The 27,369-nt window shown below is 38.3% G+C and overlaps 3 protein-coding genes across 3 annotated transcripts in view; 1 reads left to right on the top strand and 2 right to left on the bottom strand.

Moving 5' to 3' along the window:
* The window catches only part of ca4b (carbonic anhydrase IV b), a 6,026-nt gene extending 26 nt beyond the window's left edge, over positions 1–6,000 (bottom strand). The window contains exons 1-8 of the mRNA XM_056374230.1: positions 5,979–6,000; positions 5,719–5,763; positions 5,456–5,620; positions 4,497–4,642; positions 4,248–4,340; positions 3,291–3,357; positions 2,861–3,024; positions 1–805 (exon numbers count right to left, since the gene is read on the bottom strand). The exon at positions 1–805 is cut by the window's left edge and continues 26 nt beyond it. Coding sequence (XP_056230205.1) covers positions 620–805; positions 2,861–3,024; positions 3,291–3,357; positions 4,248–4,340; positions 4,497–4,642; positions 5,456–5,620; positions 5,719–5,763; positions 5,979–6,000 — 888 coding nt within the window. The 3' untranslated portion in view covers positions 1–619. The remainder of the gene's footprint in view (positions 806–2,860; positions 3,025–3,290; positions 3,358–4,247; positions 4,341–4,496; positions 4,643–5,455; positions 5,621–5,718; positions 5,764–5,978) is intronic.
* A 1,999-nt stretch (positions 6,001–7,999) lies between these two features.
* On the top strand, positions 8,000–13,264 carry LOC130168152 (dehydrogenase/reductase SDR family member 11-like). The gene is made up of 7 exons (XM_056374762.1): positions 8,000–8,245; positions 9,983–10,192; positions 10,857–10,951; positions 11,569–11,698; positions 12,662–12,754; positions 12,869–12,934; positions 13,062–13,264. The coding sequence occupies exons 1-7, from the start codon at positions 8,078–8,080 to the stop codon at positions 13,101–13,103; spliced, it is 804 nt and encodes a 267-aa protein (XP_056230737.1). The 5' UTR covers positions 8,000–8,077; the 3' UTR covers positions 13,104–13,264.
* Positions 13,265–19,469: 6,205 nt separating this feature from the next.
* Positions 19,470–25,675, bottom strand: proca1 (protein interacting with cyclin A1). The gene is made up of 4 exons (XM_056374761.1): positions 22,599–25,675; positions 22,357–22,489; positions 21,577–21,711; positions 19,470–21,470 (listed from the first exon to the last, which is right to left on the bottom strand). Exons 1-4 carry the CDS (start codon positions 23,125–23,127, stop codon positions 19,733–19,735), a joined length of 2,535 nt encoding a protein of 844 aa, XP_056230736.1. The 5' UTR covers positions 23,128–25,675; the 3' UTR covers positions 19,470–19,732.
* Positions 25,676–27,369: the final 1,694 nt, after the last annotated feature.

Genomic DNA, 27,369 nt, shown 5'->3' with positions numbered 1-27,369 from the left:
TTACATAATGTTTTACAAACTACTGTGGTGAAACAGTGTGTACCAATGGCTTAACCTTTTTTAGCACCACGACATGAACATGTGTGCCATCATTCAGATGATTTACTGGCCAGTGGCTGAAGAAAGTACAGTTCAGAGTTCAAACGTGTGCAGAACAGGAAGGAAACATTTCCATATCACAGATATGATCACATATTACAACACATGGTACAGCAATATTAGCTATTAGTCCCCCACTCTGTAAATTGTGCTGTGCCATCCAACAAGGAAACTTTGGAATCAAAAGCAGTAAAAACGATTGATTGATATTGTCAGTGAACTTCACTGCAGTTTGTTGTAGGAATCACAAAAAGAAGAATTATGTGGTGTTAAGATGCTAAATCTTCAACTTAAATATACAATTCATATTTGACACACCGAATAGAACAAAGAAAGAAAATGCTTATAACACTTTAGCACAAACCTATAGCCATAACATCGCACACAGTGCATACAGTAGATTCACACATCCATAATTTACTTTTAAATATACAGTACATTATATTTCTTGTATTTGACAATCACCAGTGGACAGAGACAGCAGTATTTCTTCATAAAGGTTGAGTTAATTAAACGGCTTTCATGCTGTATCGTGCAGGCAGAGTGCACTGGACACAAGCACTGATGTAATGAGTAGCACGATGCTAGCCGCAGCAGCATGGCCTCCGGAGTAATACACCTGCCTCCCATTCAGTGGCTGCACTGGTCTGTAAGTTCTGACCATCTGTTGTCCATTAGGGAACCGAAGCTGGGAAAATGCAGCGAGCTGTAACAAAAATGAAATCACAGCACACAGGTAAAAATTTACTCGGCAGAGTAATAAAGAGGCAAATTCTATACATACACAAGCTGCTACTCAAATTAATTAATTGAGGTTTCTCTAATCAGTATTTTTATATCAAGAAACTCGTTAAACTCCAACATATAGTATAAAATTTAAATAAACTCTAATTATCACCAGACTGCAGTTTCCCTCAACCCTATGAAGCATTTTAGCATCTTTAAGCTAATGTTTTTGGTTTTTGCAGCCTGTAACTTCACTCCTTTGTTCGGTCTCACAGTTCTCATCAGTGTCTTTTTCCAAGAAGCAGCTGTTTTCTGCAAAGACGTTTAAAAAAAGAAAAAATGAAAAATGTACACCACACTACCCCAAGCAGCAAATACACACAGTTAAAAGCAGGCAAACACAGTGTAGCATGTTTCAACCAAAGATCCAAATAGTAAAGTCTTTTTTAAGGCTTTTTGCTGAAAACAGTTGCAAGTAAACAAGATTTACAGTCTTTTCAGCTCTTCCATTTATTAGTTAGACCTCTCCAATGAACTGTTTGACCACTTATCTTTGCTGCAGGACATCTGGACCACTTTCTGTTTATAAACTGCTATTTTTTAAGGTACAAACACACACTTTCCACAGTCTGGTAACCCAAAAGTTGTTCTCATTAAATTAAACATTGACCATTTATAAATCCATTAACTATATCTTATAAACCATTTACAATACAGTATATATTTATGGTGCCTTATCAGAAAGGGAGATAGATAATTTCTTTGTAGGGTTATCACTGCAAGCAACCCGTTTCACAATGTTCGCATTGTTATTTAATACATTCTTATTGTAAAAATATCACTTTTAGTTGCTCTAAGTAAAAGAATCACAAAAGTAACAGCAGTAAAATGTGATCAGTTGTTCAAAGTAAAAACTGTTCCTCATGATTAACATGAGTTGATACATGCTAATGCAGCAATAACAGAAATCTCCAAAGCTTCAGAAATGAAAATCCCCATGAAAACCTTCCAGTTTGGGGCTGTTATCATGCTTTCAGAGCAGCGGAAGGAAACTTCTAAATGTAAAATCTGAGTGTGCATTGTGAAGTACAGCTGACAGATGCATTTGTGGGGTAAAAACATATTATTAGTTTATTATGTCATTAGTAAACATAATCTACAGTATCACCAATGCCACCCAGTTGTACATCCCGTTAATCCTAGCAGCCTAACCCAATTTACAGACTGCCTCTCTGATTCAAATTGCTGAACTTCCCAAAACATCTGCAAACTTAATGATGACAAAATAGAAATTCTGTGGTTCGTCACATTCATTTCTTTCAGTCAGATAGCCAGCAACCCAGGAGCACTATCAAATGATATCAAAACAGCTGCAAGTTATTTGGGTAATGTATAGGATTCTGCCCTTTGTTTTGATGGCCAAGTAAAGAAGTTTTGTTCAGTCCAGCAGTTATTTTCAAAGAGGAAATCTTTTTCTATCCTCTGAGGATTTACACGTGGTTGTGCATGCCTTTTATTTTTTCACAGATAACTTTTGGTAATGCTCAATATACATGTTTTACTCAGGCTTCTGTACATTTCCTTCAATTGGTCCAAAATGTTGCTGCTAATTATCAGTGCTTCAAGAAAACGTGATTGTTTAACAGCCATTCTGGCTTTCCTGCATTAGCATCCTATTAGTTTTTGTTTCAATTTTAAAATTTGAATGTTGACTTCTAAGACTTTACACAACCAGGCCCCTATGTATGTCAAGGATTTAGTAACTCATAAGAGCCTGGGCTGATAGTGGCCTTCTGGATCATGTTCCCAGAGCATGATTGGTGACTAAAGGCTATCATGCTTTTCCAATCCAGGTCCCCAAACTTGCTACATCTTTCCCTGCTTTTAAATGAATTTAAATTTATTTCATTTTATTTAATTATTTTTGTTGTTTTATTGTTTTTTTATCAAACTGCTAAAGTAAGGTACCACCACCTGTTTGACTTGTAATATTTCAGTAAGTGTAAACTACTATAATATATTTTGTAATAATTACCTGTTTCTTGCTGAGAGGAATAGCATTTTCAAACAGGCTCCAGACAACAGCTTCAGCACAGTTGGGTGTTGTGAGGGAGCCGTCATAGCGAAAGTACTTGGTCATGGTGTTGTAGGGAAGAATGAACATGTCCAGGGACACACCCTTGAGTTCGGTGCTGTTGGCTGGTTTTTTATAAAACATTAACAAGACAATGAAGTAAGCAAGAAATCTAGTATTAGACAACAAATAAGTCCAAGGTTACAGTTTAATCGTTTTAATTGATTTACTGTTGGGATGTAAGAATTGTTTTTTATGACACTGTGTTATCACCTAACAATTGCACTTTAGCCTAACACCAGAACAATCAGCAGCACATTTAGGACAATGTGGCACATTTAAGATAATGAAGCACCATTATCTTCTTTTTCTATCAGCAGACATGACTTACTTGGTTGTGGGATGTATTTCAGAGCATTTATGAGTGGATCAAATTTCTTATTTGCGGACGCAGACTCCTGAAATAAGAGAATAAAATGTTCAAGTTTCAAGTAGATGATTTGGTTCAAACAGATGGTTAAATGGTAAAGGGCTTTTCATTGAGTCCCTGGAAATATGCACAAGGCTTTGGCTGGTAAATCGATGCTTTGTGTTTCCTGATGACAGAGACGGTAACAGAAACATGTTGGAGCAATACTTTTGTATATTGAAGGACTTATGTCCTAAACCTTTTATACTTTTTAGGCAATATAATGGAATATACTGGATTTGGTTTTAAACACTAACCTTGTAAAAGTTTTATTGCTGTCTGTGACTTCTGATCTGCAAAGGTTACAAGAATATTTTTTCCAAAAAATAAATCATTTTTTCTTATCACAACATTATAACTGCTCATTGAAAAGCTCCTTGTTAACTGATGGCTGCTGATGGCTTTGTTTATTTATCCTTTGGTGTAACTCAAGGCACAATTCTTGGGCCATTGATTAGTTTTTTCTTAAATATTGACAAAATAGGTGCCATTGTTGATGGCATCTCTGGAAAAATGCAGTAATAAGTCAATCAACTCCATTCAGCAAAGCTCTATCTTCATGCCAACAGATATACTGATATAATCCTCCATCTTTCCTTCATAAGTGTAACGTCCTACTCCTCTCAAAAGTCTTCAGGATTAAATTTAGACTCTATGACATTCTTTGCAATTACTGAACCTACTATGGCCCGACTCTACTACATTTTCATTAGAAGAAATCCGAAACAACAAATATTCAATCAGAAGAAAATGTAATTTGGTTTCTTTTCAAAGATTCAGTGTGCATACCTTCAAATTCTTATTTTTTTCATATTGGACTGTTCATATTTCTTCTCTTTTTATCTTTATCATATCAACAAGATAATAAAATATAATCACCTGAAAGAAAAATCCAAGAACAGCCACACCAGTGCGGTCTTTTCCAGCCTGGGCTAAAGAGTCGTATTCTTCTTTTATGTGAACAATATGCATCTGTAGGTGGCATAAAGTATTATGTTAATGTTATTATTAGGGTTTTTTTAGACACAATAATAATTAATTCTTAATTGATTTTAATACAGTACACACAAAATGGCTTCATCACACGCATTGCTGATTATAACAAACTTCTATCCCTGTATTTCATACCTCCATTGGAAATTGTTCTCCGTCAATGGTGTGTTCAGACCCTGGCCCTCCAGCGTTGCCCCAGTGCAGGTGAACTTGAAGCCCCTTGTATGATGCAGGCAGATTTCCCCCGTTGATCCTTATATTGGAGGGCAAATCCAGTTGAACTAGAAAAAAAATCATCATTTAAATCAGGTAAAAGAGATCATAAAAAAAGGTTCATGGAGAAACCACTGTTGGCAATAACAAACATGGACGGATTATGAGACAACCGGCACCTGGGCACAGACATGTAAAAGGCCACCCATGCATCCTATAACAGAGCAAGACACCCAAACTCAAAGAGACACACAACACTGTGACTATTTTGAGTCACTTTGCATCTCATCCTGGTCATTTTGCATCTCTTTGTGGTTATTCTGTGTCTCCTTGTGGTCTTTTAGTATCTATTTTTAGTCATTTTTGTGGTCCTTTGCATTTGTTTGTGGTTGGTTTGTATCTCATCATAGTCGTTTTCTTTTCTTTCAGTGACATTTTGCAGGTGGAGTCCAGGGCCCTCAACCCCTTGGGAAGCCTGGATCTGTGCCCTGTAGGTCATTTTTTATCATACCAGACGACAAAAGCCTGCAGAACCATTTTTCTTTAGCTAATTATCTACTTTACTGCCTACCATATAACATCATTATCCCATTGGTTTAATCAGAATCAGAAACTTTATTGATCCCTGCAGGGCAAATTGCTTTGTTAAAATTTCTCAAACTGCAGTTAGAAAAGAGGAAATAAAAAAGTTAAAACAGAGCCGAAATATAATCAATAAGAAAAAAAAGAAAAAAAAGAAAATTAGATAATCACCTTATGACTATTTTATATAGTTTATATTAGTCCAGCTGATTTAAATCACGGAGATGCACACTGACTTATTGGGATTTTATCAAATTAGCAAATTTCAATTAAAACTTCAGTTATCACATAAGACATACCAGTGTGACCATTGTTCATGAGGCGACCATGAAAAGTCTCTTGATAGCCAGTCAGGTGAAAAGAAGTGAGACGTTCATCTGGTAGCATTCGCCTCGTAACAATATTAACAGGAGACTGATATCTGCCGCCGCAGTGCTGGGAAACCACTTCCCATGTTTCTGGACCTGTGAAGGCGAGAGGATGGAAAACAGGTAACATTACTACAGCATATTATCTACTTTCATTTATACTCTTAATGTCAGTGGCTTGTCTGGAGTTTTACCTGTGCACGTATGATTACATGTAACTTGGGACTGGTAGCACCAACCTAGATCAACAGCAGATTATGAGAAAGAAAATTAGAAATTCTTCACTGTCACAACACTGTTGCCATTAGTTGAATAATATTATATTCACAACTTATTTCCAAATAAAACACTGCAAATCCAAAAAATGCCTGTGCACTGCTACATTCTTTTTTTTTTTTAAATTTGTGTAATTTTGCAGAATTTTTTTTTTTTTTTTATTCCTTATAGAACATACCTGCACCTGAGACAATCTTCATGGATGATGCAAACAAAACTAAAACACGTGCAAGCAGCATTGTAAATCTACTGCATCTGTCCGAGTCCAGTCTGTCTGCTCGGAACGTTTGATTAGAAGATGAAAAAGAGTTCAACCAGCCAGCCGGTTATAAGACAGGTAGGCCCACCTATCAATCCCGCCCACACCACAGGCTTCAGTTTTATGACCCCTGATTTTTGTGACTACTGATACATAGCAAACGCTGATATCTGACGACTCATATTCTCAAGATAATGAATGGACCCTTATTCACAGGGTTGACCTTGAAACACACAGTGTAAATGATGCAGTTTGATCAGAAAAATCACCACTGGATCAGATACTGTAAAGTGATTCAGGTGCAAAATGGATTTAATGATTTCTTAATGACAGACGATTGTCATGTACAATTACTTTATGGAATTCTGTTGCTACTGCTTTTAAGACTAATACTGCCAGTACTACATGTATGACTACTTCTGGTATTGCTCAGTGGTAGAAAGTAACTTAGTATGTTCACTGATCTCCATTACGTTTTGAGACACTTTTACTTTACTTGAGTATTTCCATTGTATGAAACTTCATGTTTCTACTCCACTGCACTGAACTTTTCACTCAGAGATAAACTTACTTGTTTCTTCTCGGTTTGACATAATCAACATATGATTATTTCATAAAAGTCTATGCATTGTTATAGATGAAACTACTCAACAGTATATAAAATAGTTAAAATGATCTCCAACTCGACCAACTACAACATTAAAGTAATTAAACACAATTATTAATGATCCAATAATATAATAAAATAATACAGAGACAAGTCTGTATAATGAGTAGGTATGGGCATACTACAGGCATGCTTATTAAGAGTTTTTAGTTTTTGAGAAAGATATTTTTAATGCCCGACTCCAGGGTGCTTCACCAGACTCAAGGACACTGAGCAATATACTGTATATAAATATTACTGTGAGCAGCAGTTAACAATGTAGAAGTATGGGTGCTGAATTAAAGTATGAAAGGGTTAATATTATTTGGACAGTGTGTTTTCTTTTTTTGGATTTGTGATATTAAGAGGATCCTCATTAATCTTAAATGTTTTTTAATATTTTTATATATAACTGACACTAGTGCTGATATTTACCAACTGTCTATTTTTAACCTTTCTATTTTTGATAGGCCAGATTGTCTTGGATAATGTGGTGTGATATGGATGTTGCACGGATGATCATCACTCAAGATGCTTCATAACTCGGGCTCTGTGTATATGCAACTTTTGTGGCTCCTGATGAAGGCATGGATGGATTACTGTACCAGCTGACCCAGTGCCCAAGAGGTCAAAGGGGCCCCGGGCCAGAGCCTCTCTATGCAGTGACTTAATATTTCTTGCTTGAATGTCATAGAGCTCGGTTTTAACACATAAATTACCACAGAGATACATAATGACTATTGAGAGACCTAAAACAACTACAGAGAGACCCAAAATTACTAAAAAGAAATGAAAAAGAATTGACCATAAGGAGACACAAAAGGACTCCAAAGAGACAAAGAAAAATTAATTTAAAAAGAGTCAAAATGACTAGAAAGACTACTGGAAAGAGAGGGAAGAGATGATCATGAAGAAACTCAAAACAACCAAAAAGAAACACAAAATGACCATAAAGAGACACAACAGTTATGAAAAATAGACATGAAAGAACCAGAAAGACATGCAAAACAAACAACAATAAAACTAAACAAACAAAAAGTAATATGGGACCACCAGGAGGATGATAGGGTGTGCGTGCGTGTGTGTGTGTGTGTGTGTGTGTGTGTGTGTGTGTGTGTGTGTGTGTGTGTGTGTGTGTGTGTGTGTGTTCATCATCTTGCCTGCTTAGTGATCTCTTCCTCCGAAGTACGCGCTTATGTGAAATCTTACAGTTGGTTGTTGTCTTGAACGCAGCACAGTGACTTCATTCGACGTTTGCGAAATTGAACCGCCTTCACCGTGCAGCGTTCAAAACTACCCGACTGTAGGACGTCGCGTAATAGGTTGTGCAGCCAATCTGTTTGTCGCTCTCGTCTTTACTGTGTGGTTTAGTATGTTAAAGCAGGTTACCGGTGTGTCGGAGGCTGTGATGGACCGCTGGAGAGGCAGAGTGGCTCTGGTGACCGGTGCCTCGGTCGGGATCGGTGCTGCGATATCCAGTGAGCTGGTCCGGAACGGTATGATAGTGATGGGCTGTGCCAGGGACGTCGAGAAAATACAGGTTTGCTGTGAAATTAAAATTGTATTTCTGCACTTTGGGGAAATAAAGGAATAGCTATCAAACTTTAGAACAAACCGATGTGACGCCAGCTGTTACTTAGCTAGCTAGGAGCTAAATGTCCTTGTCAATGGAAAACGTCAATGGAAAAGTGAAAGTAAGATAACGTTGAGTGAATGTAGCTAACTGTTGCAGGGGGTATTTGCTTTAGAGTTAAATAAATGAAAATACACTTTGTTTGTTTCCAGACAGCTTCTTTACCTTTTTTTTTTTTTTTTTAACTATTGTAATCGTGTTTTAAAAATGAAGACTATTGGTTGGACTAAACAAACAGAGGAAGTGTCACTATTTCCTTAAAGTTTACAACGATAACAAGAAGATTATCAAAACATTATCCATAAGGAAAATAATTAGTTGTAGTCCTTTTCAGTTTATAAATCAGCTCCACCTCATTCTCTACCAGCCACAACAGTAAAATGCTTAGACAATAATGATATAAAAGTATAACAGTCACATGGGACACTTTTCTCTACAGAATAATAATTTCAGATACTTTTTTTGTTCATACTTGCATACGTAACTTTTCCAAAGCAGACTTGTAATGGCTTATAAATTAACTAAGATCAAAAGTTAACTAAAGTTCATGTTGAAGATTTTTTGGAGGCTGCACAAAACAAATATGGACTTCAAAATGATCTGAGTTATACAAATAATTTTCAGCTGTGTCAGTCTTATGTAAGCCACACAGGAAGAGTGGTAGCCGTTTTTTTTTTTTTTTTTTGGAATTTGTCCCATGCTCTCTGGTTAAACTTTAGTTTCCTGTAAAAACAAACCCTCATAAATAAAAATTCTTGTGTGTCAGACTTTGCTGTTAACTTGTCACAATGATGAAGATATTTTTTCTATTGAGAAACCTGTAGTTCAGGGTTTACTGCAGTATTTTATAGCAGAGCTGAGCCACCTTGCTTGAAACAAAGACTGCCTCCAATAATGAAATAAAACATGAACCTTTAAAAGAAAAGAGCCAGGGATGATGTTCTACACAGAAAATTGAGTGAATGTGCCCATTGTTTAGGTTCTCCATTTCTAACTAAAAACATCAAGAGATGAATTGTACCAAGACCTGAGTGACTTACCACCTCATTGGAGCAGTTTCCTGAGATTTAACTTGTATTAAATTCTGCAGAGTTAACATCAACAGTTTACATTACACATGACATTGCATTTCCTTTTACATATCTGGAAAAAAGTAATAATTAGTTTAGCTCCCAGATTAAGGACTCTAAAAGTCAAATTACTCCATCACCTTTTCTTCAGATCCGGTGTAAAGTTTTTCCTTGATTAACACATTTACAGTATTTTTTGTTCACGTCAAACTAAAACATCTGAATGGGAGGTTGGGTTGCTTGTGTGAACAACTAAAAACACCTTTATTTAACCTATTTAAAAGTAGAAAGGCTTCTGAAATATTAAAATGTTATGCTTTTCTCTGTTTTTTATCTTTATAAATTGATATAAAATGATGAGAACATGATTATCTTTAGACTGCAGAGATAGATATAATTTTTTTGTATTTTCTGACATTTTTCTGACATTTTATAGACTTAACAGTTGATTGATTAATTGAGAATGATTGCCAGATTAATACATTAATATTGATATATTAATTGCTAATGATGCCAACTTCACAAATGTGATTATAAAGCTGATGGTCTGACATCTTTTTGGTTTTGATTTCAGAAACTGGCAGCCGAGTGTCAAACCGCAGGCCACAGTGGTGTGTTGGTGCCTTTCAAATGTGATTTGAGCAACGAGGAGGAGATTCTGTCCATGTTCTCTGCTATCAAAGCGCAGCACAGAGGTGTGGATGTGTGCATCAACAATGCTGGCCTGGCTCATCCAGAGTCGCTGTTAAATGGCAAAACCGATGGCTGGAAGAACATGCTGAATGTAAGAGCTTCGTATTTTTCCGGCCCCATGTCCGTCCGTATGCCACATTCTCATGACTGTGATATCTCAGTGAAACAAAACCTGTTTTTGGCCTCTTGAATGTGGTATCTCAAGACCGCCTTGTGGGGATTTCTTTAGATTTCATTCTCTTGGACTCAAAAATGAACTGATTACATTTTTTGGGCAAAGGTCAAAGTTGAAGGTCATGGAGACCTCACGTTCTTTTGAATGCGATATCACAGGAACGCTTCAGAGCTATTGTTAATGTTATTAATAACAACTATGCTTTTCCTACTATGGCGAGTCAAACATGACAGTATGTTAGGTCAGGAAATCTTCAGTTGATCAGATACATCAACCGCCACATAAAACAAATCACACTAATAAAAACTTGCAGCAAGTTGGACAATACATTTTTAAAGAGAAATACTGGGCCCAATATCAACAAATAAATAGTTAAATGTCCTACACCTTCAGGCTGACTCATTTATAGATTTTAAAACTAGTTTCCTTGTGCACAGGAAATGATGATCGCATGTGAAGGTTGTATGGATTATTATATTTCTGTGTAGAAAGGGATATTATGTCTAGAAGCCTTTATCTTAAAGTTATTAATGCAAGACTTTTTATTAACTTTTGACTTTTTCTGCTTGGTGTTTTGCAGGTCAACGTTCTTGCGTTGTCTATATGCACCCGTGAAGCATATCAGTCAATGAGAGAAAGAAACGTTGACGATGGGCACATCATAAACATAAACAGGTACGATGATGGTAGTGCTTGTGAAGCTCTGTTGATTTAATATTTCAACCCAACAATTAGTTTACAAAAAATCGTACTACGGTAGTCCATTGGCAACACTACTCAGTACAGCTGAGTACTATGAATAAAATATGTGAAAAATTAAAATACCCCAATATTACTTCAAATCCAAAACTCATCTCTGCAGTAAACAAACAACCCAAAATATTATTAAAATGATAAAATGTGCACAGATTATTAGTAAAATTAGTAAAATCACTAAATTATGCCCAATATAATACCACTAAAATATCAAAAATATTATCACAATGTCTAAAAAGAATAAATAAAATATGTGAAAACAAATCTGTAAAATGAAAAATCTCAAAAAAGTAAGAAAATGTCTGAAAATAAACTTTGTGTTTAATTCAGGAACTGTTTTAGCCTTAGCCCCAAGACAGTTTTGTGTCACACAGATTTTCTTGCATCACTTTGAAATAACAACTGAAAATAAAACTTTCAGGGATTTGTCAAACTTCACAAGTACTAGCGACAGAGATCATATCAGTACAAGCACTGTCGTTAAACGCTGGTGCTGACCTGGTTTCCTACAAATCACACATCTTCCTCTGTTGCAGCATGAGCGGACATCGTGTCATTCAGAGTGCTTTTACACATTTCTACTCCGCCACCAAGTACTCTGTGACAGCCCTGACCGAGGGCCTGAGACAGGAGCTGCGTGAGGCCAACACCCACATCAGAGCCACAGTAAGTATTTATTTATCTTTTTAGTCTTCACATCCAGTCCTCTGCATTGTGCTTCATTAAACAATTCAGATCTAGAACCAATCTGAGCCTCAAACCTACCACAAACCTTTTCCAGCTCCATGAGCACCATTAACATCATTAGGGCGTGTCACCCTGGTAACCAAGGAAAGACCTCTGTCTATCCGGAGCTTTATTATATGTGTGATAGAAACTATCACAACAGAGCCTGCTACGACCTGCCATTATAAGGCAAGGCAAGTTTATTTGTATAGTACCTTTTAACAACAAGGCATTTCAGGTAGCTACACATAAGACAGAACAACATTGAGGAAAGAGATAAAAGAAACACTCTTTTCAAGAAACTGTATTCGAGCACATTTTCATTGACATATGGCTGGTATGTCAGATGGGGATCAAGCCCTAGACTAACATGTTCCTCGAAGTGATAATCTATGGCTCTGTAACTTGAGGGCAACGACTACTATTGACTATTGGGCTAACCTGAATCACATTTGCCATTCTGTCATTTCAGCAACTGTAGGAGCCTGATCTCTAAAAATACAAATAGCGCAGACAAACTCAACACTCGAGTTAGCTTCCAAGTCACAATTTTCACCTCAGAAATTTGAGGGACATTAATTAACAACGATATAATATAGCAACCAATTCTCCCTCTTTTGTTCCACCAATTGTTGTGAAAGGGTTTTAAGCATGCTAGATAAAGTTTTCCTACTGCTTACAGGCCACTTTCCGATACTTTATTTATCAAAGCAAAAACTACAAAAATCATTCATCATCATTCAATCATCACCGCTTAACATTTCTCTATTGCGCCTTTTTCTTGCTAGAGACTACCTTTACCTTGGTGGGTGCAATGGCATCAATAACATTTGTCGTTTTAGAATTTAAATTTGCAAAGCATTTCATAACATACCCATTTCTGGTAATACATTCTTTTTGCAGTGTATTTCTCCTGGTTTAGTGGAGACAGAATTTGCTCTGCGGCTCCACGGATACAATGCTGAAAAAGCTGCTACTGCGTACTCCAAATATGAGGTAAAAATATTATTCCCAAATTCCCAGAGTACTGTTGATCTAATTACTAGAATATAAAAAGTATCTGAACCATTATAACAGTCCATATCATTTCACCTTTCCCTTCTCTTGTAGCCTTTGAAAGCAATAGATATTGCAAATGCTGTTACGTACGTCCTAAGTGCCCCTCCCCATGTGCAGGTTTGTGATTTTCTGTCTCGTGTATATTTTAGTGCTTTCTATAGTGACTTATCATACACGTTTTTGACCTTTGCTCTTTTACTGTACATAATAAGATAATGAGACCTTCACATATCTTTTCTTTCAGATTGGAGACATTCAGATGCGACCTGTGGAGCAGGCGGTGTAGTGTTGCACCATGTGATGAGTTGGTGTACCAGCAAATTCTTCATCTGACTTTTGTATGACATTCGTGAAACAAATTACTTTATCTGCTCATGGAATAACTGGTTTCAAAGTTCATGCTGTAATTTACACTTAAAGAATAAAATGTCTGAATTGAAGATTCAATTTCTTCCATTTCAGCTTTATTTTTTACACAGAAGGAAATTTGATTTGTAGCCAGGAAGTAAACAAATAAAACACATGGATGCACCAATGACAATAACAATGTATAGCCACAAACATAAACACAATATAAACATAAGAAAACACAAATATTAAGAATGTAAAATATATATATTGAAATATAATATATAAATATTTAATGTTGAAATATCAGACAAAAAATGTGTGAGTTGTTGATCCAGACTAAAATAACTCAACTATTGTGTTAGGACAATATTTCTAATAAGTCTGAATCTAAAGTTGTTAAAATGCACACCAGCATCAGAGCTGCTGTTTTTTCTGCTGCATTTTCTGACCTGTTTAAATGTTTGTCAGATTCCAGTGACAGTGTACAGCCACATATCACTATATACTGAGCGGTATGGTCTGTGGTCAGTAGACCATAGATAAGAGACCTCACTAGCTGGCATAAGATTGGGTGTTTTCTTCTGCTTTTTATCATTTTCATTATTTTTTTGCATTAGTACTGTAGTTTGTCACGTTGACAAACTATTTCTACAAGACTTTGTCCATTTTAATGGTTGATAACACATTACTGCATATTACCTTAGAATACTGGAGGTGTGTTTGGGGCAGTGCTCTCGGGTATTTGGTGAGGTGCGGTGTATTTTACACTGTGCAGCAGAATTTCTCCTGTTTTAACCATTAGCCTTTTTACAGTTTTCTTACCTGCATGGCTCGAATTGTCGCAAAAAGAAACTACTGTAAATCTGACCTAAAATCATTCAAATCTTTTGACTGTACCTAAAACAACAAATGGAGGTTCAGCTTGTACAAGGAAGTTGCCAAGATTCACAGATGCATGTGGTTTTCATTTGTAAGTTGTCATCCTTTTAGTGTATAGTGTAACAGATGCCAGTGAGAAATGTCTACTCTACACCTTCTACACAGCTTTCCAGGAGACCCAGGAGACCCAGGAGACCCAGGAGATATGAGAGATTGTGACCCTGCATGACATGGCCTACAATAATGTGGAGGAAGGGGGGTGATGCTGAAGAGTCCCGTGACACTCACAAGAAGAGAGAGGTCAGAGTTTCCAGTCCTGAATGTAATGGAAATGTTGTTATTTTGGACAGCTTAGAAGAAGAGTTAGAAGTGTGTGCAGTTTACTATCAAATGAGAGTAAATTAGATGAAGTGATTTAGTGAAACTCGAGTCACAATATTATAACCATGGTGAAAGCATGTGAGACTGTCCTAATTAAATGTAACAGGGATGGTGAAATCATATAGAAACTGTCCTTTGATATCCACTACACATCACTGGAATAGCTCTGGTGAATTTCACCATGAGAATTGTTCTCTATGCATCAAATTCGTAATCTCCTTTATTTGCTATGAAAAGTACAATGAAAACAAAAGCACTAAATTGATGCTGGATTGAGTCGGATTTTAACTGTGGTACAACTCACCTTTAGTATGATCAAACAAAATCAAATTCATTTGGTTCCTGGCCAGTACTTTCCACAAACATACAGGCACTGGTAGAGGAAATATTCAGGTGTTTTACCAAAGTAAAAGTATTAATATCACACTGTAAAATACTCCATTAGAAGTAAAAGTCCTGTATCGAAAATCTTATCTAAGTAAAAGTATGTAGGTACAGTTTTGAAAATGTATTTGAAGAACTAAAAGTACAAGTGCTCAACACAGATGCATTCAGGAGTATAGATCTACACTGAGCAACAGAATTTGACCAACAGCTCTTCAGACATTCTCCACTAGAGGTCACAACAAGCATAATGTTAAATACCTCCAGAATAGCAGACAGCAGTGGAAGAAGCATTAGTTAGTAGCCTGCTGCTGTGCCTAAAGACAGCTTCATATAGATGCTGCAGCATGAAGACTATAATTCTGTAATTAATATAAACACTGTATAGGTTGTCTAGGCAGTATGTGTATATGTTTAACTACTGTTCCTTTAAAATCACCAGCTGTTGTTTTAGTGAATAACAGAACATAGAGGAGGCTCTGCTGAAAGTGAGACCTACTTCAATCTCCTTCTGTGTCTCTGCCTGTAGAGAGCTGCCGGGGAAGTTCCTGCTCTGTTTCCAGTCCAGAGGAAAGCCAAGGTCAGCTGGGGCCTGCCACTGCCAGCTACCAACCACCACCCACCGTCTTTCTGATGTTAATGAACATCTAGTGACACAGACCCTACACTTGTATACATACCCAAATGTTGGCAAAACACTTAAGTGTTTTTGGCCACACACATTGGACATTATAAAGAATCACCTCTTGTGCCAGGCTGAAGCTCCCTGCTCCCAAACAGAAAATGTGTGTCAGAGAAATAGGGGTAGTGTTTGCTTTTTGTCACATACCACAAATAAAACATGATTTCTGGGTTTCTATAGAAGCTCAGAAAGACAAAGTTGCTATCTTGTATTCAGGGGTGTGGACAGAGGGCTGGCCAGATGTGGCCCTAGCAGAATCAGAAGGTAAAACGAGGTTTGTTTGTTAGTATCATAGATTAATTACTGAAAAGATTAAGGGTCAGGTCACTCAACCAGAGCTACTGTGTGGAGTGACTGCTAATATTTCTTGTTGGAAAGTCAATGAGAGAACTGAATCGACACAAAACAATCACAAGGAGATGCAAAATGACCTCAGAAAGAGTCAAAATGACTAAAAAGAGATGTAAACTAACTACGTTGAGATGCAAACCATCATAATGAGACACAAAACAACCACATATTCAGACATTAGATACATATTCAGATGCGTTTTATTGTCTTTTTGTTACTGTGCACTTTATAGATCTGTTTTTTGTGTGACATACTTCCTCACTTTCACTTGCTATAAAGACAGTGTTCTACATAACCTGTATAGTCAAACTGGAGAACCAGGATTGTCTGTATTTGATGAGCTTGCTTCTTATCTCAGAAACAAGGGTTGCTTTTAGAAGAGGTAGAAAAAGCACTTCCTCATCCATCAGTGCCACATGAGCCAATATATCTGCTGCAGGTTAGTTTCTCTCAATCAATAAATCCTCCTCCGTATATGGGAATATAATGGATTATTGGATTCTTCATCTAATAGGATGGCACAGAGAGCATGTCCTCTCATTACCGTGTCCTCCTCTATACCACAGATAGTGTATTCCTTTGTGTGTTTCTCTGCCCGACCAGAACAGTCAGCCCACTCTCAGATGTTCAAAGCCATCGCCGCGGTAATGAGCCGGGGTTAAAACCCTAACATGACCCCTGCCCATTGGGTATCCAACCAACTCACAGGGGAGGAGTTACCGGCTGCATCTATCAGCTAGGTTTGAGAAATATTCAAAGTTGATTGTTTGATTTCATTTTTTTCTTTTATGACTAATATTAATTGATATAAAGTAACTTGGTACATTTACTCAAGCATTTAAGTACATTTACTCTGTACTTAAGTATAGTTTTGAGATACTTGTGCTTTACTTTAGTATTTTGATTTTATTCTACCTGATACTATTACACTAATAAAATTCAGAGGAAATTATTTATATATATACTTCTACTCCACTACATTTGTTTGACTGTTTTACTTACTTGTTACTTCGCAGATTTAATTTTCACATGAAAAACGTGATAAGCCTAGAAAACAATGCATTGTCAAACATTAAACCAGTGATTTCCTAACAAAAAAACAGTGTGTGGGTCCTTGTCACTTTAATTTAAATAACTAAGGTTAAGTTATCCAATATTTTACCAACAACAGCAACGATTTGAGGAAAGTATGAAAAACTGCTACAAATGTGTGTATCAGAACTTATTTCCTCTAACATTAATCATCTCAAGACCCTGTATATTTATCTTGGGACCCTTTGAAAGGGCCTGACTCTGAATCACTGGACTAAACTAACAAACTATATATAGAATAGATCAAATTGGCTCCATCTCAAGCTGCTATTGCAGGAAAATGGTGTTTATTGTGACATATAATTATATTTTTTTTGCTTTAAGTACATTTTGCTGATAATACCTCTGTACTTTCACTTAAGTAGGATTTTGAATGCAGAACCTTTATTTGTAATTTTGGAATTGGTATTTTAACTTTGCTATTTTCGCTGATATAAAAATTGAATGAAAAAAAGGTTCCCACGTATGTTATATTTTCATTATCTGTGTTGGTGATAACGCATGCACTTTATGGTCACCGTTCAAAAAATGAGGATGAAGAATAAAAATCAAAATTTGTCTGTTTCTAACCAACCGTGTTTTTTCTGTTTTTAATGTACACAGGTGTCCACCATCCTGCTTGCTACCCCCAGTATGACACCAAGCTACTCCTATATCAACCACAGAGCAAAACCCTACCACTGCACCTCTCAGCCCTTTGACTGATCTTCATCCCAGTTACACTCAAGGTAAATTACCTCCAGAAAGTCTGCACTGCACATAAATAACTGTTTTAAAGGTCCCGTATTGTATAAAGTGAGACTTCCATGTCTTGATTATAAACCAGGTCTAGCTTCTATATTAATACTGTGAAAGTATCAAAGCGCTCAGTCCATAGAGAAATGCACACACAGCCCGTATTCAGAAACTGAGCCTTAAAACCAGCCATAAGGACTTCCGTAACTTTGTGATGTCACAACAAAGCAGTCACCGCCCTCAGCCATGAAAATGAAAATCTTATAATTAGACTTTTAATGAGACTTTGAGTGGACATGAAATTGCTGTGGAAGTTTGTAAGTTCTCCACCTACTAGCAACTATTAGCCCATGTGTCAGTCTTTAAAAGTGTTAATCATTTTTTTATTCTTGAATAAATCTGATTTTGACATACTAAAGCTACCAACATGAAACATTTTCATTGTTTCATTTCTTATGTAAGCCAAAGTTGTGTAAGCATTGGTGCATAGGGTAGATTTTGTCTATCAAAACCTAAATATATACTGTAGATAAACATGAAACCAATACATTCTCAAAAGTCATAAACTTGCAAGTGAAATGGAAAATTCCTCACTTTCTCCTCCCTCACTGTGAGAAATGGCTTCATCACACATCCACTATGTTAGTCACTTCTGCCACTTATGATTGTGTCTGAATGCCAGGCTCCTTTGAATGCTTGGGTGTCTTCCAAAAACTCTGAGAACTTAAGCATGAAAGTCTGTGCTGTTTCATCATTCCCACTGTTTGCAAGATTTACGATGCAATCTGACGCTGTGCACTATATCTGAAAAACTTTCCTTAAAAATGCATTTTATATGTGTCTAATTTGGACATCTCATTCTTTCAAACTCATCCAGATAAATTCTTCTTAAGCAAGCATGTGAGAGTCAGCTGACCCTGGAGGATTTCAGCCTCTGCACTGGGTGTTACAACCCTCATTGGTGAGAGGTGAAAGTATAATGTGCAAGCAGAGCACCTAATCTGTGTGGAGAATGTGACCCGCCTTAAACCTCACAACAGGGTGGCAGCTATAAAACCAAAGTCCTCAGTCCACTAGAACAAAAGAACACAGTACATAAACTTGCAGCATTTTCTTGGCATGGTTTCTGTGCACAGTATGCAAAGAAATGTTCACAAAAAATTTAAATCAGGTTAAGCAGGTTATGTGTTAAGCCTCTGAGTTTTAGATTTCAAATGTTAATTAAATATTTCCAGCTGAGATAACAAGGGCATGTCCGCACAAAATGATTTTGATGATATTCTATCCATCCTAGCGAGCTGTCATATCTTATCTGAATATATATAATTTCAGATATCTACAAAGCTGATTAAAAGAAAACGCTTTCATACTTTCTTTCCCAAAGTTAGATGATTAAATTGTTACCAACTCATGCCTCTATGCTAAATGCAAAGCTAACGCTAGCAGTTGGTTATCTTAATTAACTCAGCTTAAAGACTGGATACTCGGGGTAACATCTAGCCTGACTCTGTCCAAAGGTAACATTGCAAGTGTTTATAAAGCTCATTCATTAAAACATCAGATCTAGTTTGTGTAATGTATGCAGAACCCAAAGAGTCAAAAACAATATGTTGCAGTTTGCGTGCTAGCTTCATGTTAAGCATACAGATAAGAAAGTAGCATCAACTTTCTAAGTCTTGGTAAGAAAAGAAAAAAAAGCATATTTCCCATGATGTAAAATTTCTCTTTTGAAATATAAGAATGTTACTTTTATTTAGTTTCTCACTAGATATAAACGGAAGCACTGTGAGATGCATCTATAATCATTCATAAATTTTATTATAGACATGCAGAACAAAGTATTACAAAACACGATTCTCATATAACAATGAAATGTGATTTCTGTCATTTTCTGTGATTTAAATGCTGAACCAAAGAACATTATACTGTAAATATTTTAATGTACTGTCTTTAAGTCATCATGAAGCAAGTTTATCTGATCAACAGAAGCTAGCCTAGCCAGCTAAGTTGCCTTTTTTTTTAATTTTTAAGCCTATGCTGCTATGCTTTTGCTGCATAGCTCATTGGTGTCTGATAGACAGTGCTGCTTTCCTCCTCTTCTTCCTGGTGAATTGTGCTTTTGCTCTTTCAATAGATAACTGGATTGGGCTCATGGTGGGAGTAACTGAGGTGGTCATGCTGGGCTTTTCAGATCTCTGCAGACTGAGCCCTTCAGGAGTGGTGACTTTGGATGACACGGTTGTAAATGTCATTGGTGTATGTTCAGTTTGTTCAGGGATAGGAACTTGGTCGCTGAGGGCAACAGGCACGGCTTTCTTTCTTGGTTTTCTCTGCTGTCTGATTGTCTGCCTGTGTCGTTTTGTACTGATATTAGTTGCAGCTGTTGTAAAAAGCCTCCATTTTCTGTGAGTTTCTATTTTTTCCGCAGGCCAGCCAACCGCAGCAGTCGTTGCAGGGCTGTTCAGTGCACCAGCGTCTGGAGTTGTGAGAATAGTGAGCACATTTTCAGAGCTGTTGTGATAAAATGGATTTTCCCCGGAAGGGGGCAAAGCTGTTTTCCTCCTTCTCAGTCGTCTCACTTTTGACCTTAGCTTTTTCAATACACTGAAGGAAGAGTTCAGAGCTGTAATGCGGGTGACTGTTTTCCCGCCATAAATGTCCAGCCTGTGTGAAACCTGCTGTTCTGTGGTGGGGACCTGTGTTACGGTGGGAGCCCCGGCGAGAGGGATCATTTTCAGATTGTCCACAGAGGAATTTTCGTGGGCTATAGACACAATGGGAGCGGCCCAGCTGACTTTCTTCCTTTTTTTCTTTCCCTCTCTGTCTCCTCTCTCCTTTGACCTGTTCCTTTTGACTTTGGGGATTACAATGGGACTACTGGCTGTGCTGACGACAGGTCGCTCGTCAAAGATTCTCCCAGGGCTTTGTTGCTCAGGTTGATCTGTTGAGGTTGAGGTATTGATGCTGGGGACAGAGACGTTGTCGTCTGCTGTGTTCGTTACAAACGCCTCAGAAGGTGGAAGAGGAACATTCTTGATCTTCTTTCTCCTCCCCTTTCTTAGCCCTCTGGATTTTGCTTTATGTGGAACAGAAGTTGTGTTTGATGATGCATAATTTTTTTCTGTCAAGGCATCAGTTTGCGACTCTGCTGGCTTCTTCTGGACTATCGTGGATGACGTAATGGAAACAGTTTCCTTATCCATCGCTGGTTCATCTTTCATGACTTCATTGGAGGGTTCTTCTTTCCTTCCGCGCTCATATTCATTGCCACCGACTCTGTTTGTGTTTCTACTTGACTCTTCATGTTTGTGCGACTGACTGATGAAGTTACTCAGTGCGATGACTTCCCCTGCTTTGTTGCCAGAGGGAGAAACTGCAGCTCCTTCCTCTGCTTTAACACCTGCCTCTGCTTTCAGCTTTCTTTTCCTCCCCTTTCCTTTTCCTTTTTGCTTCTTGGTGGTTTTCTTCTTCTTCCCTGTGTTCTTCCTCTTCTTCTTCTCTGAGCTTTGCGTCTCGTCTTTTTCAGAGTCGGCGGTGGAGCTTTGAGAGGTGGAGACAGTGGCGAGGACCTTGATGAAGTCCTCGGCAGCAGTGACGACGTTTGTGAGTGAAGGCTCTTCAGGGCCTGACATGGTAGACTGAGTCGTAGTCTCCGGTTTCTCTTCTTCCTCACTTTTCTTGGAATCTTCCTTCTTGGGAGGAGCCAACGTCAGCACATCGATGACGTCAATACCACCAAAGTCATACGGAACTGCCTCTTTCAGCACAGCGACGGGGAACTTATCATATCGTTTACACCTAGGAGAGCGAGAACGAAGGGGAGGTGGTGATTTCAGACAGTAATACAGCTCAGTATGCTGCAAAGCTACTTATAAATTAAACTCCAGAGTTCGCTCATACTTACAGGCCATACCAGTGCCGCTCCGCACACTGTTCTTCATAGGCAAACTCAAAACAAGGCACACCGATAACATTGAAGAAAGCCTGACCGACAACCCTGGAAGATGTGTCATTGACTTTCCTCAAACAGTCTTTCAGCCTGCAGAGTGTGACAGAACAAAAATTCAGTCTTGTTTCACAAAATCATTCAAATGCAAAAGATGTTGATACAGTTTAACCTATGAAAGCAGAGTAACTCCAAAAATTGACAGAGGCATATTTGCTGTGTTTGACTAAATAGCCATACATCCTAGAATAGGCCTATAGCTGCAACTTCAGCAGAAAACAGCTTCACTGAGTTTATTTAAAAAAGATCTAGAGTCTATTAATTGTTACCAATTCATGTTGCTACACATCTGGACAGAATAACAGTCTGAGCTGTTTATTAAACTATAAAACTAAATTTAACATTTGAAAAGTTCAAACTGTATTAACTTTTTATGTGTTCATTAATCTGAGGCTTTTTTAAAGAGTGATGCAAAATATCTCATTTTTATTACCTTCTATATAGTTCTGATTCTTTTATGATTGTGTATCATAATGTTTTCATTTGCTGTCATACTCTTCAAACGGGCTTGATTCATACCATTAGCATCCCAATACACATCATTAAAAACGTGTAATACAGGATGCAGCTGCCTGTTCGCCTCAGCATTTACTGAAACATACCCTAAACACAGAAGTAATACAACATAGTCCAGCTGTACGGTATATATACACACACATATGTCTACGTTTTACTCACGTATTATCGCAGTCACAATGACAGATGGAGTGCCACTTGAAATTAGTGTGGCCATAATTTGAGGAGAAGGCGTGGATGACATGAGGACAGTGGTCATGAGTACGGCAGCAACTGTCCGTCTCTGCAAAGTTTCCTGCGAAGAGGAAGTCACAGTTACTAAGCACACAGTCACATGACACACACAAACAGAATTAACTTAATTTACTTAAAAGTGTTTGTCATGTAAAAGTCATATAACCTACCCAGCTGGTCATAGTTGTCAGCCATGTTACCGGCTCCACACCACAGGGTCCCAGGATAAGTAAACCCTCTCTTGGATCTTTTTAAAACCTTGTTCTGCAGCGCAGAGTCATCGCAGTCGTCCGTCTCCACCCTGTCGCTGCGCCCGGACCTCTGTTTAAACTCCCGGCACATCAGTTTGGCTTCATTCATGCGCGCAAAACGCGTCTCGAGCTGCCGCGCGGCTCTCTGCTCTTTCAGCCCCAACCTGCACTCGTGCATGAAGGACTTCACCTGCATCTGGTTCACAATAACAGAGCAGTTCACGAGCTTGCCGGAGGGGCTGACGACGGAGCGCACCACCTCGGCTCCGTCTGACACCTGGTAGAGGAAATTCTCTCCCACGGTTGACATTTTTGCGCAAAAGGTGCCGTTGAGCATGGAGAACATCTCTTTGCTCTCCTTCTCTGCGTCCAAAGCGCGGCTCAGGAAGTCTCCCTTGACGAAGTTTCTGTCCAGATAAGACAGAAATATGAAGAAGACCGACCACATGATGCGGCGAGTGGCACTTTCAGCACCACGCGTAACGGAGACAGCTCCTCGAGGTTTTCCGGCGCTCTCGAGCAGCCCTCCCACTTTTAAGGCGAAGCTCAAGTGGTGCGATTATTATACGATAAATGGCAACGCTGGGAGGAGTCAGCCGAATTAACCTCTTTAGATGTCCAGCGTGGGTAGTGTATCTTCATCTATTACACAGGGCGCCAGTGCGCACTGAGAGGAAATATAAGCCCATAAAACAGCATGTTAAAAGCCACATAGGGAGAGGAGAGGGTTAATTTGTGGGTGTGTAGCGCATGAACCTCCAGCAACTTTCACTGCAGAGACAGATGACCGCAAGTTACCTCCCAACCCCCTTGGCTCTCACCCCCCAGAAAGTGGAGATTTACTTTGGGAACGCGCATGGAGGAGGTTCTAGCTTGCCCCAGCTTTCCATGGTAACAGGCATGGGGTGATTGTGCCAACCCAGGAGATTGGACATCTTTCAAATGCCACAAAACAGGCACTGAATTGGTGATGACCTTAATCACAAAGCAGGGACAAAACTCTTTCATTGTGGAATGTGGAGAAAGGTTGGCGCTGTCGCACGCAAACCCCACTGACTGACTGAAAGGCCCACGAGACCGTGGCTGATAGCCTACTGAACTGATAGTCGGATTCACACAAAACACATTAAAATAATGGAGGCATCAGCTGCCGGCTTGGCATCCAGGTATCCTGACACGGGCTATCTAACAGTCCTATTAATCAAGTTGAGTTTTACCCTCAGCATCTGTTTTGGCTGTGTTATAAAATATGATTTGTTTTTAATGGGTTTCGCCATGCTAAAATGTGACAAACTAGCTGTATCTAATGTCTAGTCTAACATCGATCAAATATGAATTCCCTGTCAAATTGCTCCAATTATGGTTTCCTCTTCCCTCCCCCAATGGACATGATGTAATGCCTGCACAGACAGAGCATTCCCATTTTGATAGAAGTTAAATATCAGTTGTATCAGTTGTAAATATCATTGTCCAAATTAGGACTGCATCATTGACTCTTGCTGATGATAGTTCCAGGTCATAAATATCCAAAAAGCTCTAAAGCCAGTGAGTACCTCAAATATCATGAGGAGGTTTGTGATGCTGCACTACAATCTTACCTGCAGTCACGCCTGCCACTCAGACTTTGCTTGTTTTTTTCTGAAAGGGAAAGGGAATGGGAGTCATCATTTAAAACATATACTGAAGATATACAGCCGGGTCCATTGGTAATTGTACTCCTGTTAGTTCTGCATGAGCACTATTAACCTTCCGCCACAAACCAAAAATTCCCATACAACATGTATAAAAGAGCCAATGATTCTGTGGAGGCAAAATGAGCAAAATGTGTCAGAGTCCAGTCCCATCAGATGTGTAATTCTTAGTGTTATATGTGGATCCATCTTTAAATGGGATGACCCTTTAAACCTGACCTTTAGTGAACCTGGTAGGCTTTACGAGGTGATCTTATTCTAAAATAGTAGAAAAGGGAGTGTTTACCTTATTCACCACTTATGTTGTTTTGTAATGTAGTTTGAAAATGGATATGCACCATTCTGGATCTGACCCGTAGTACAGTGTATTTGTAGTGTCTTGTAAGCCTATGTACACTGGGCACTATGCAGGAAAAACAGGCTTTCATTCAGTCATTAATGTATCAGCAGCTGCACTTCATATCATTGACTCAGTGAGGAAAAGTTTCATGCATTAAATTACTGCAGATCGGTGTCTGACCCATGTGGGCTGAAGTGTGACCTTTTTTGGCAAAATCTCACTAAAATCTCATTTTGAGTTCAGAAAATGATGCACAGCTGTGCACCTACGAACAACTGACTGTTCCCCAGAGAAAAGAAAAACCTCTTGTCAGGTTGGGTTTCTAATCAGCCCAGTGTTTTGTCACATGGCTGGTCTTACTCAGAGCTCTAGAGGCGGAGATCCAGCCTACTCAAGGCACTGAAATCGGATTGTTGGAAGGCGGAGAGAAATGATGTAAAATCACCAGACGCAACATTCGACCAGATCTTCAGAGAGGGGGGCGAAAAGTTTCTCATGAATTACAGTTCTCAGTGGAGGGGGGATTTAGAGCAAATAGAGGCTAATCATCCTGCTGTTCACCAGGACATATCTGGACTCAACTAACACCACACAGTGAAGCAGAAAGGTGGCACTTAATAAAAAATGTATTGTAATGATTCCTGCTGCGAAAGACTCCTTTTGTTTGCTGTTGTCCACAGACGGGTCAGCAGCTGCAGAACATCGCCCCCCGAAGGAGCTTAGGAGTCAGTGTCCGTCTGTGAGCTCCGTGCTTCATCCTGATGTGTTTGCATAGTGCAAAAATGATTCTCACAAGTTAGTGAATGCAGTTACCTCATCAACGTAAATGCTATTAATCTGTATGAAATGTGCTACAAATAGGGCAACAACTTACTTCAAGGCTTTATAAGTAGTATATAAACATTTAATAAATGGTGTAACACGCTCCAATGTAATTGTAAGCAGATGTAAGTGTTTATTAATGCTTTTGGGCACCCATAAATGAAGCCTGGTGTTTAATGAATTACAATATAGTAAAACACAGTTGTAGTGTGTGTTCTTAGCCTGGCCAGATCAACATCCTTGGGGCAAAAATTTGTTGTTGGTTGGGCCCCCATTCATTCATTCATTCATTCAATGCTCGGAGCTTCATAAACCAAATTCCAACCTACCTCAACTGCCTTGAGACGCACATACCTCAAAGCTGTGTGTGTTTTGGGTGAACGGACCCTTTAAGGCGGCTGTAACGTGAAAGGAGTCGCTCATAGTTTTTTAGTGTCTTGCAGCTCATTGTTTTACTTTTACAGCCCTCAGATTTACTGTTTGATTCACTCTCACTGCCCCTCAACAGATCATTTAAACAAGACTCCAAATGGATGCTAATGTTGCTCCATGTCTGCTTTGGTTTGTAAATAAGCACCCGTTTGCCATAAGGTGATGATAGTCTATTTTGTGTTTACAGCTTCTTTACGCTGCCCCCAAGTGGACAAAACATTTGTTATTGCAGGTTTAATCATCTCTCCATAAAATACTTCAATGACTTCTTAAATCACCATGAGCTCAAACAGCAGAATCATGTTAATATGGTTCATATCTGATCTGATTAATTACCTTGTTCTTGTGCATGTGCAAAACTGTAAAAGAAAGCACGTCAGCATTCCAGTGTAACATCTACTGTAAGTTCATTCGGTTTAAGATACACATAAATCAAAACTGTGGGAAAGTAGAGTTACTGTTGGCAGAAAAGTGAACACCCAGTCTTGAGCTCAGCTTGAACTCTGTTGCACAAAACCGGGGTGAAATTTCAGATATGAGTTTATTTGATGACAGTAATAATCTTTGCAGTCTGAGAACTGGGAGATATACAGTGAGACTGTAGATTTTGTTTCTCCCGCAGTGAACACGATGGCAACCTGAGCTTGTGTAGACACCGGTCCTCTGGTGATCGTAAACATCTGAAGGCAAAAGCCTGAAGACAGCAGCTCTGAGCAGCATTTAGAATAACAACCTGAGACCTGCATGAGAGAAAATGTGTACCTTAAACAGGATCTTTAGTCACACTTCATTCAGTCCAATATTGATATTCAATTATTTTCAGGTGACTACAGTGTTGGCTTTGTTTTTGGTGCACAGTCTGCACAGATGCAACCAAAGAAACAAGTGACTCATCCTGAAAGACGTATGTTTAGTTTTTTGACTGAAATCAAAATAGAGTTTTTGGGATGGCTGTAGTGTGTAAAAAATTCATGTTAACAGCAATCACAGACATACAAGTCAAACGTATTTAGCCATGTTTTACAGCTGGGGCCTCAGAGAAACTAATTTATATTTGATATGAGAAATTTTCATTAGAGAAATGCTCATAAAATTTAAGTAAGTATCAAACTGATAAAAAAGATGTTGAGACAAGACGGTGACAAGTAACAGATTGCTTTTTGGTAACTGTAGTAACTGTTAAAAAAGGCAATGTAATTGAACAGGTATTCCATCTGCCTTTTGAGTATCCAAAACCTATCACATGTAGGCTTGAAAAAAGGTTGTAATTTGAGGACAATTAATAGCAAACCTCTGATCACAATATTTATGAGATTTGATTTATTGTAGCAGCAATAGTGAAAGTTATGCAGTTTAACTGTTTACTGTATTATGTCATATATTGCTTTTGGGAAATTGGCTTGGT

The sequence above is a fragment of the Seriola aureovittata genome, chromosome 4, assembly GCF_021018895.1.
Source record: "Seriola aureovittata isolate HTS-2021-v1 ecotype China chromosome 4, ASM2101889v1, whole genome shotgun sequence".
Lineage (NCBI taxonomy): Eukaryota > Metazoa > Chordata > Actinopteri > Carangiformes > Carangidae > Seriola > Seriola aureovittata.
Note: the sequence above shows the minus strand (reverse complement) of the source record. Positions and strands in the feature narration are given on the sequence as shown.

What these genes read in the sequence shown, in the direction of transcription:
- LOC130168152 (XM_056374762.1), top strand. Translation starts at nt 8,078, where the DNA reads ATGTTAAAGCAGGTTACCGGTGTGTCGGAGGCTGTGATGGACCGCTGG. An exon ending in GCTGGAAGAACATGCTGAAT is followed by an intron (nt 10,193 to 10,856) that starts GTAAGAGCTTCG and finishes GGTGTTTTGCAG; the next exon opens with GTCAACGTTCTTGCGTTGTC. An exon ending in ACACCCACATCAGAGCCACA is followed by an intron (nt 11,699 to 12,661) that starts GTAAGTATTTAT and finishes TTCTTTTTGCAG; the next exon opens with TGTATTTCTCCTGGTTTAGT.
- proca1 (XM_056374761.1), bottom strand. Translation starts at nt 23,127, where the DNA reads ATGTGGTCGGTCTTCTTCATATTTCTGTCTTATCTGGACAGAAACTTC. An exon ending in TGACAACTATGACCAGCTGG is followed by an intron (nt 22,490 to 22,598) that starts GTAGGTTATATG and finishes TCCTCTTCGCAG; the next exon opens with GAAACTTTGCAGAGACGGAC. An exon ending in GAGCGGCACTGGTATGGCCT is followed by an intron (nt 21,471 to 21,576) that starts GTAAGTATGAGC and finishes TCGCTCTCCTAG; the next exon opens with GTGTAAACGATATGATAAGT.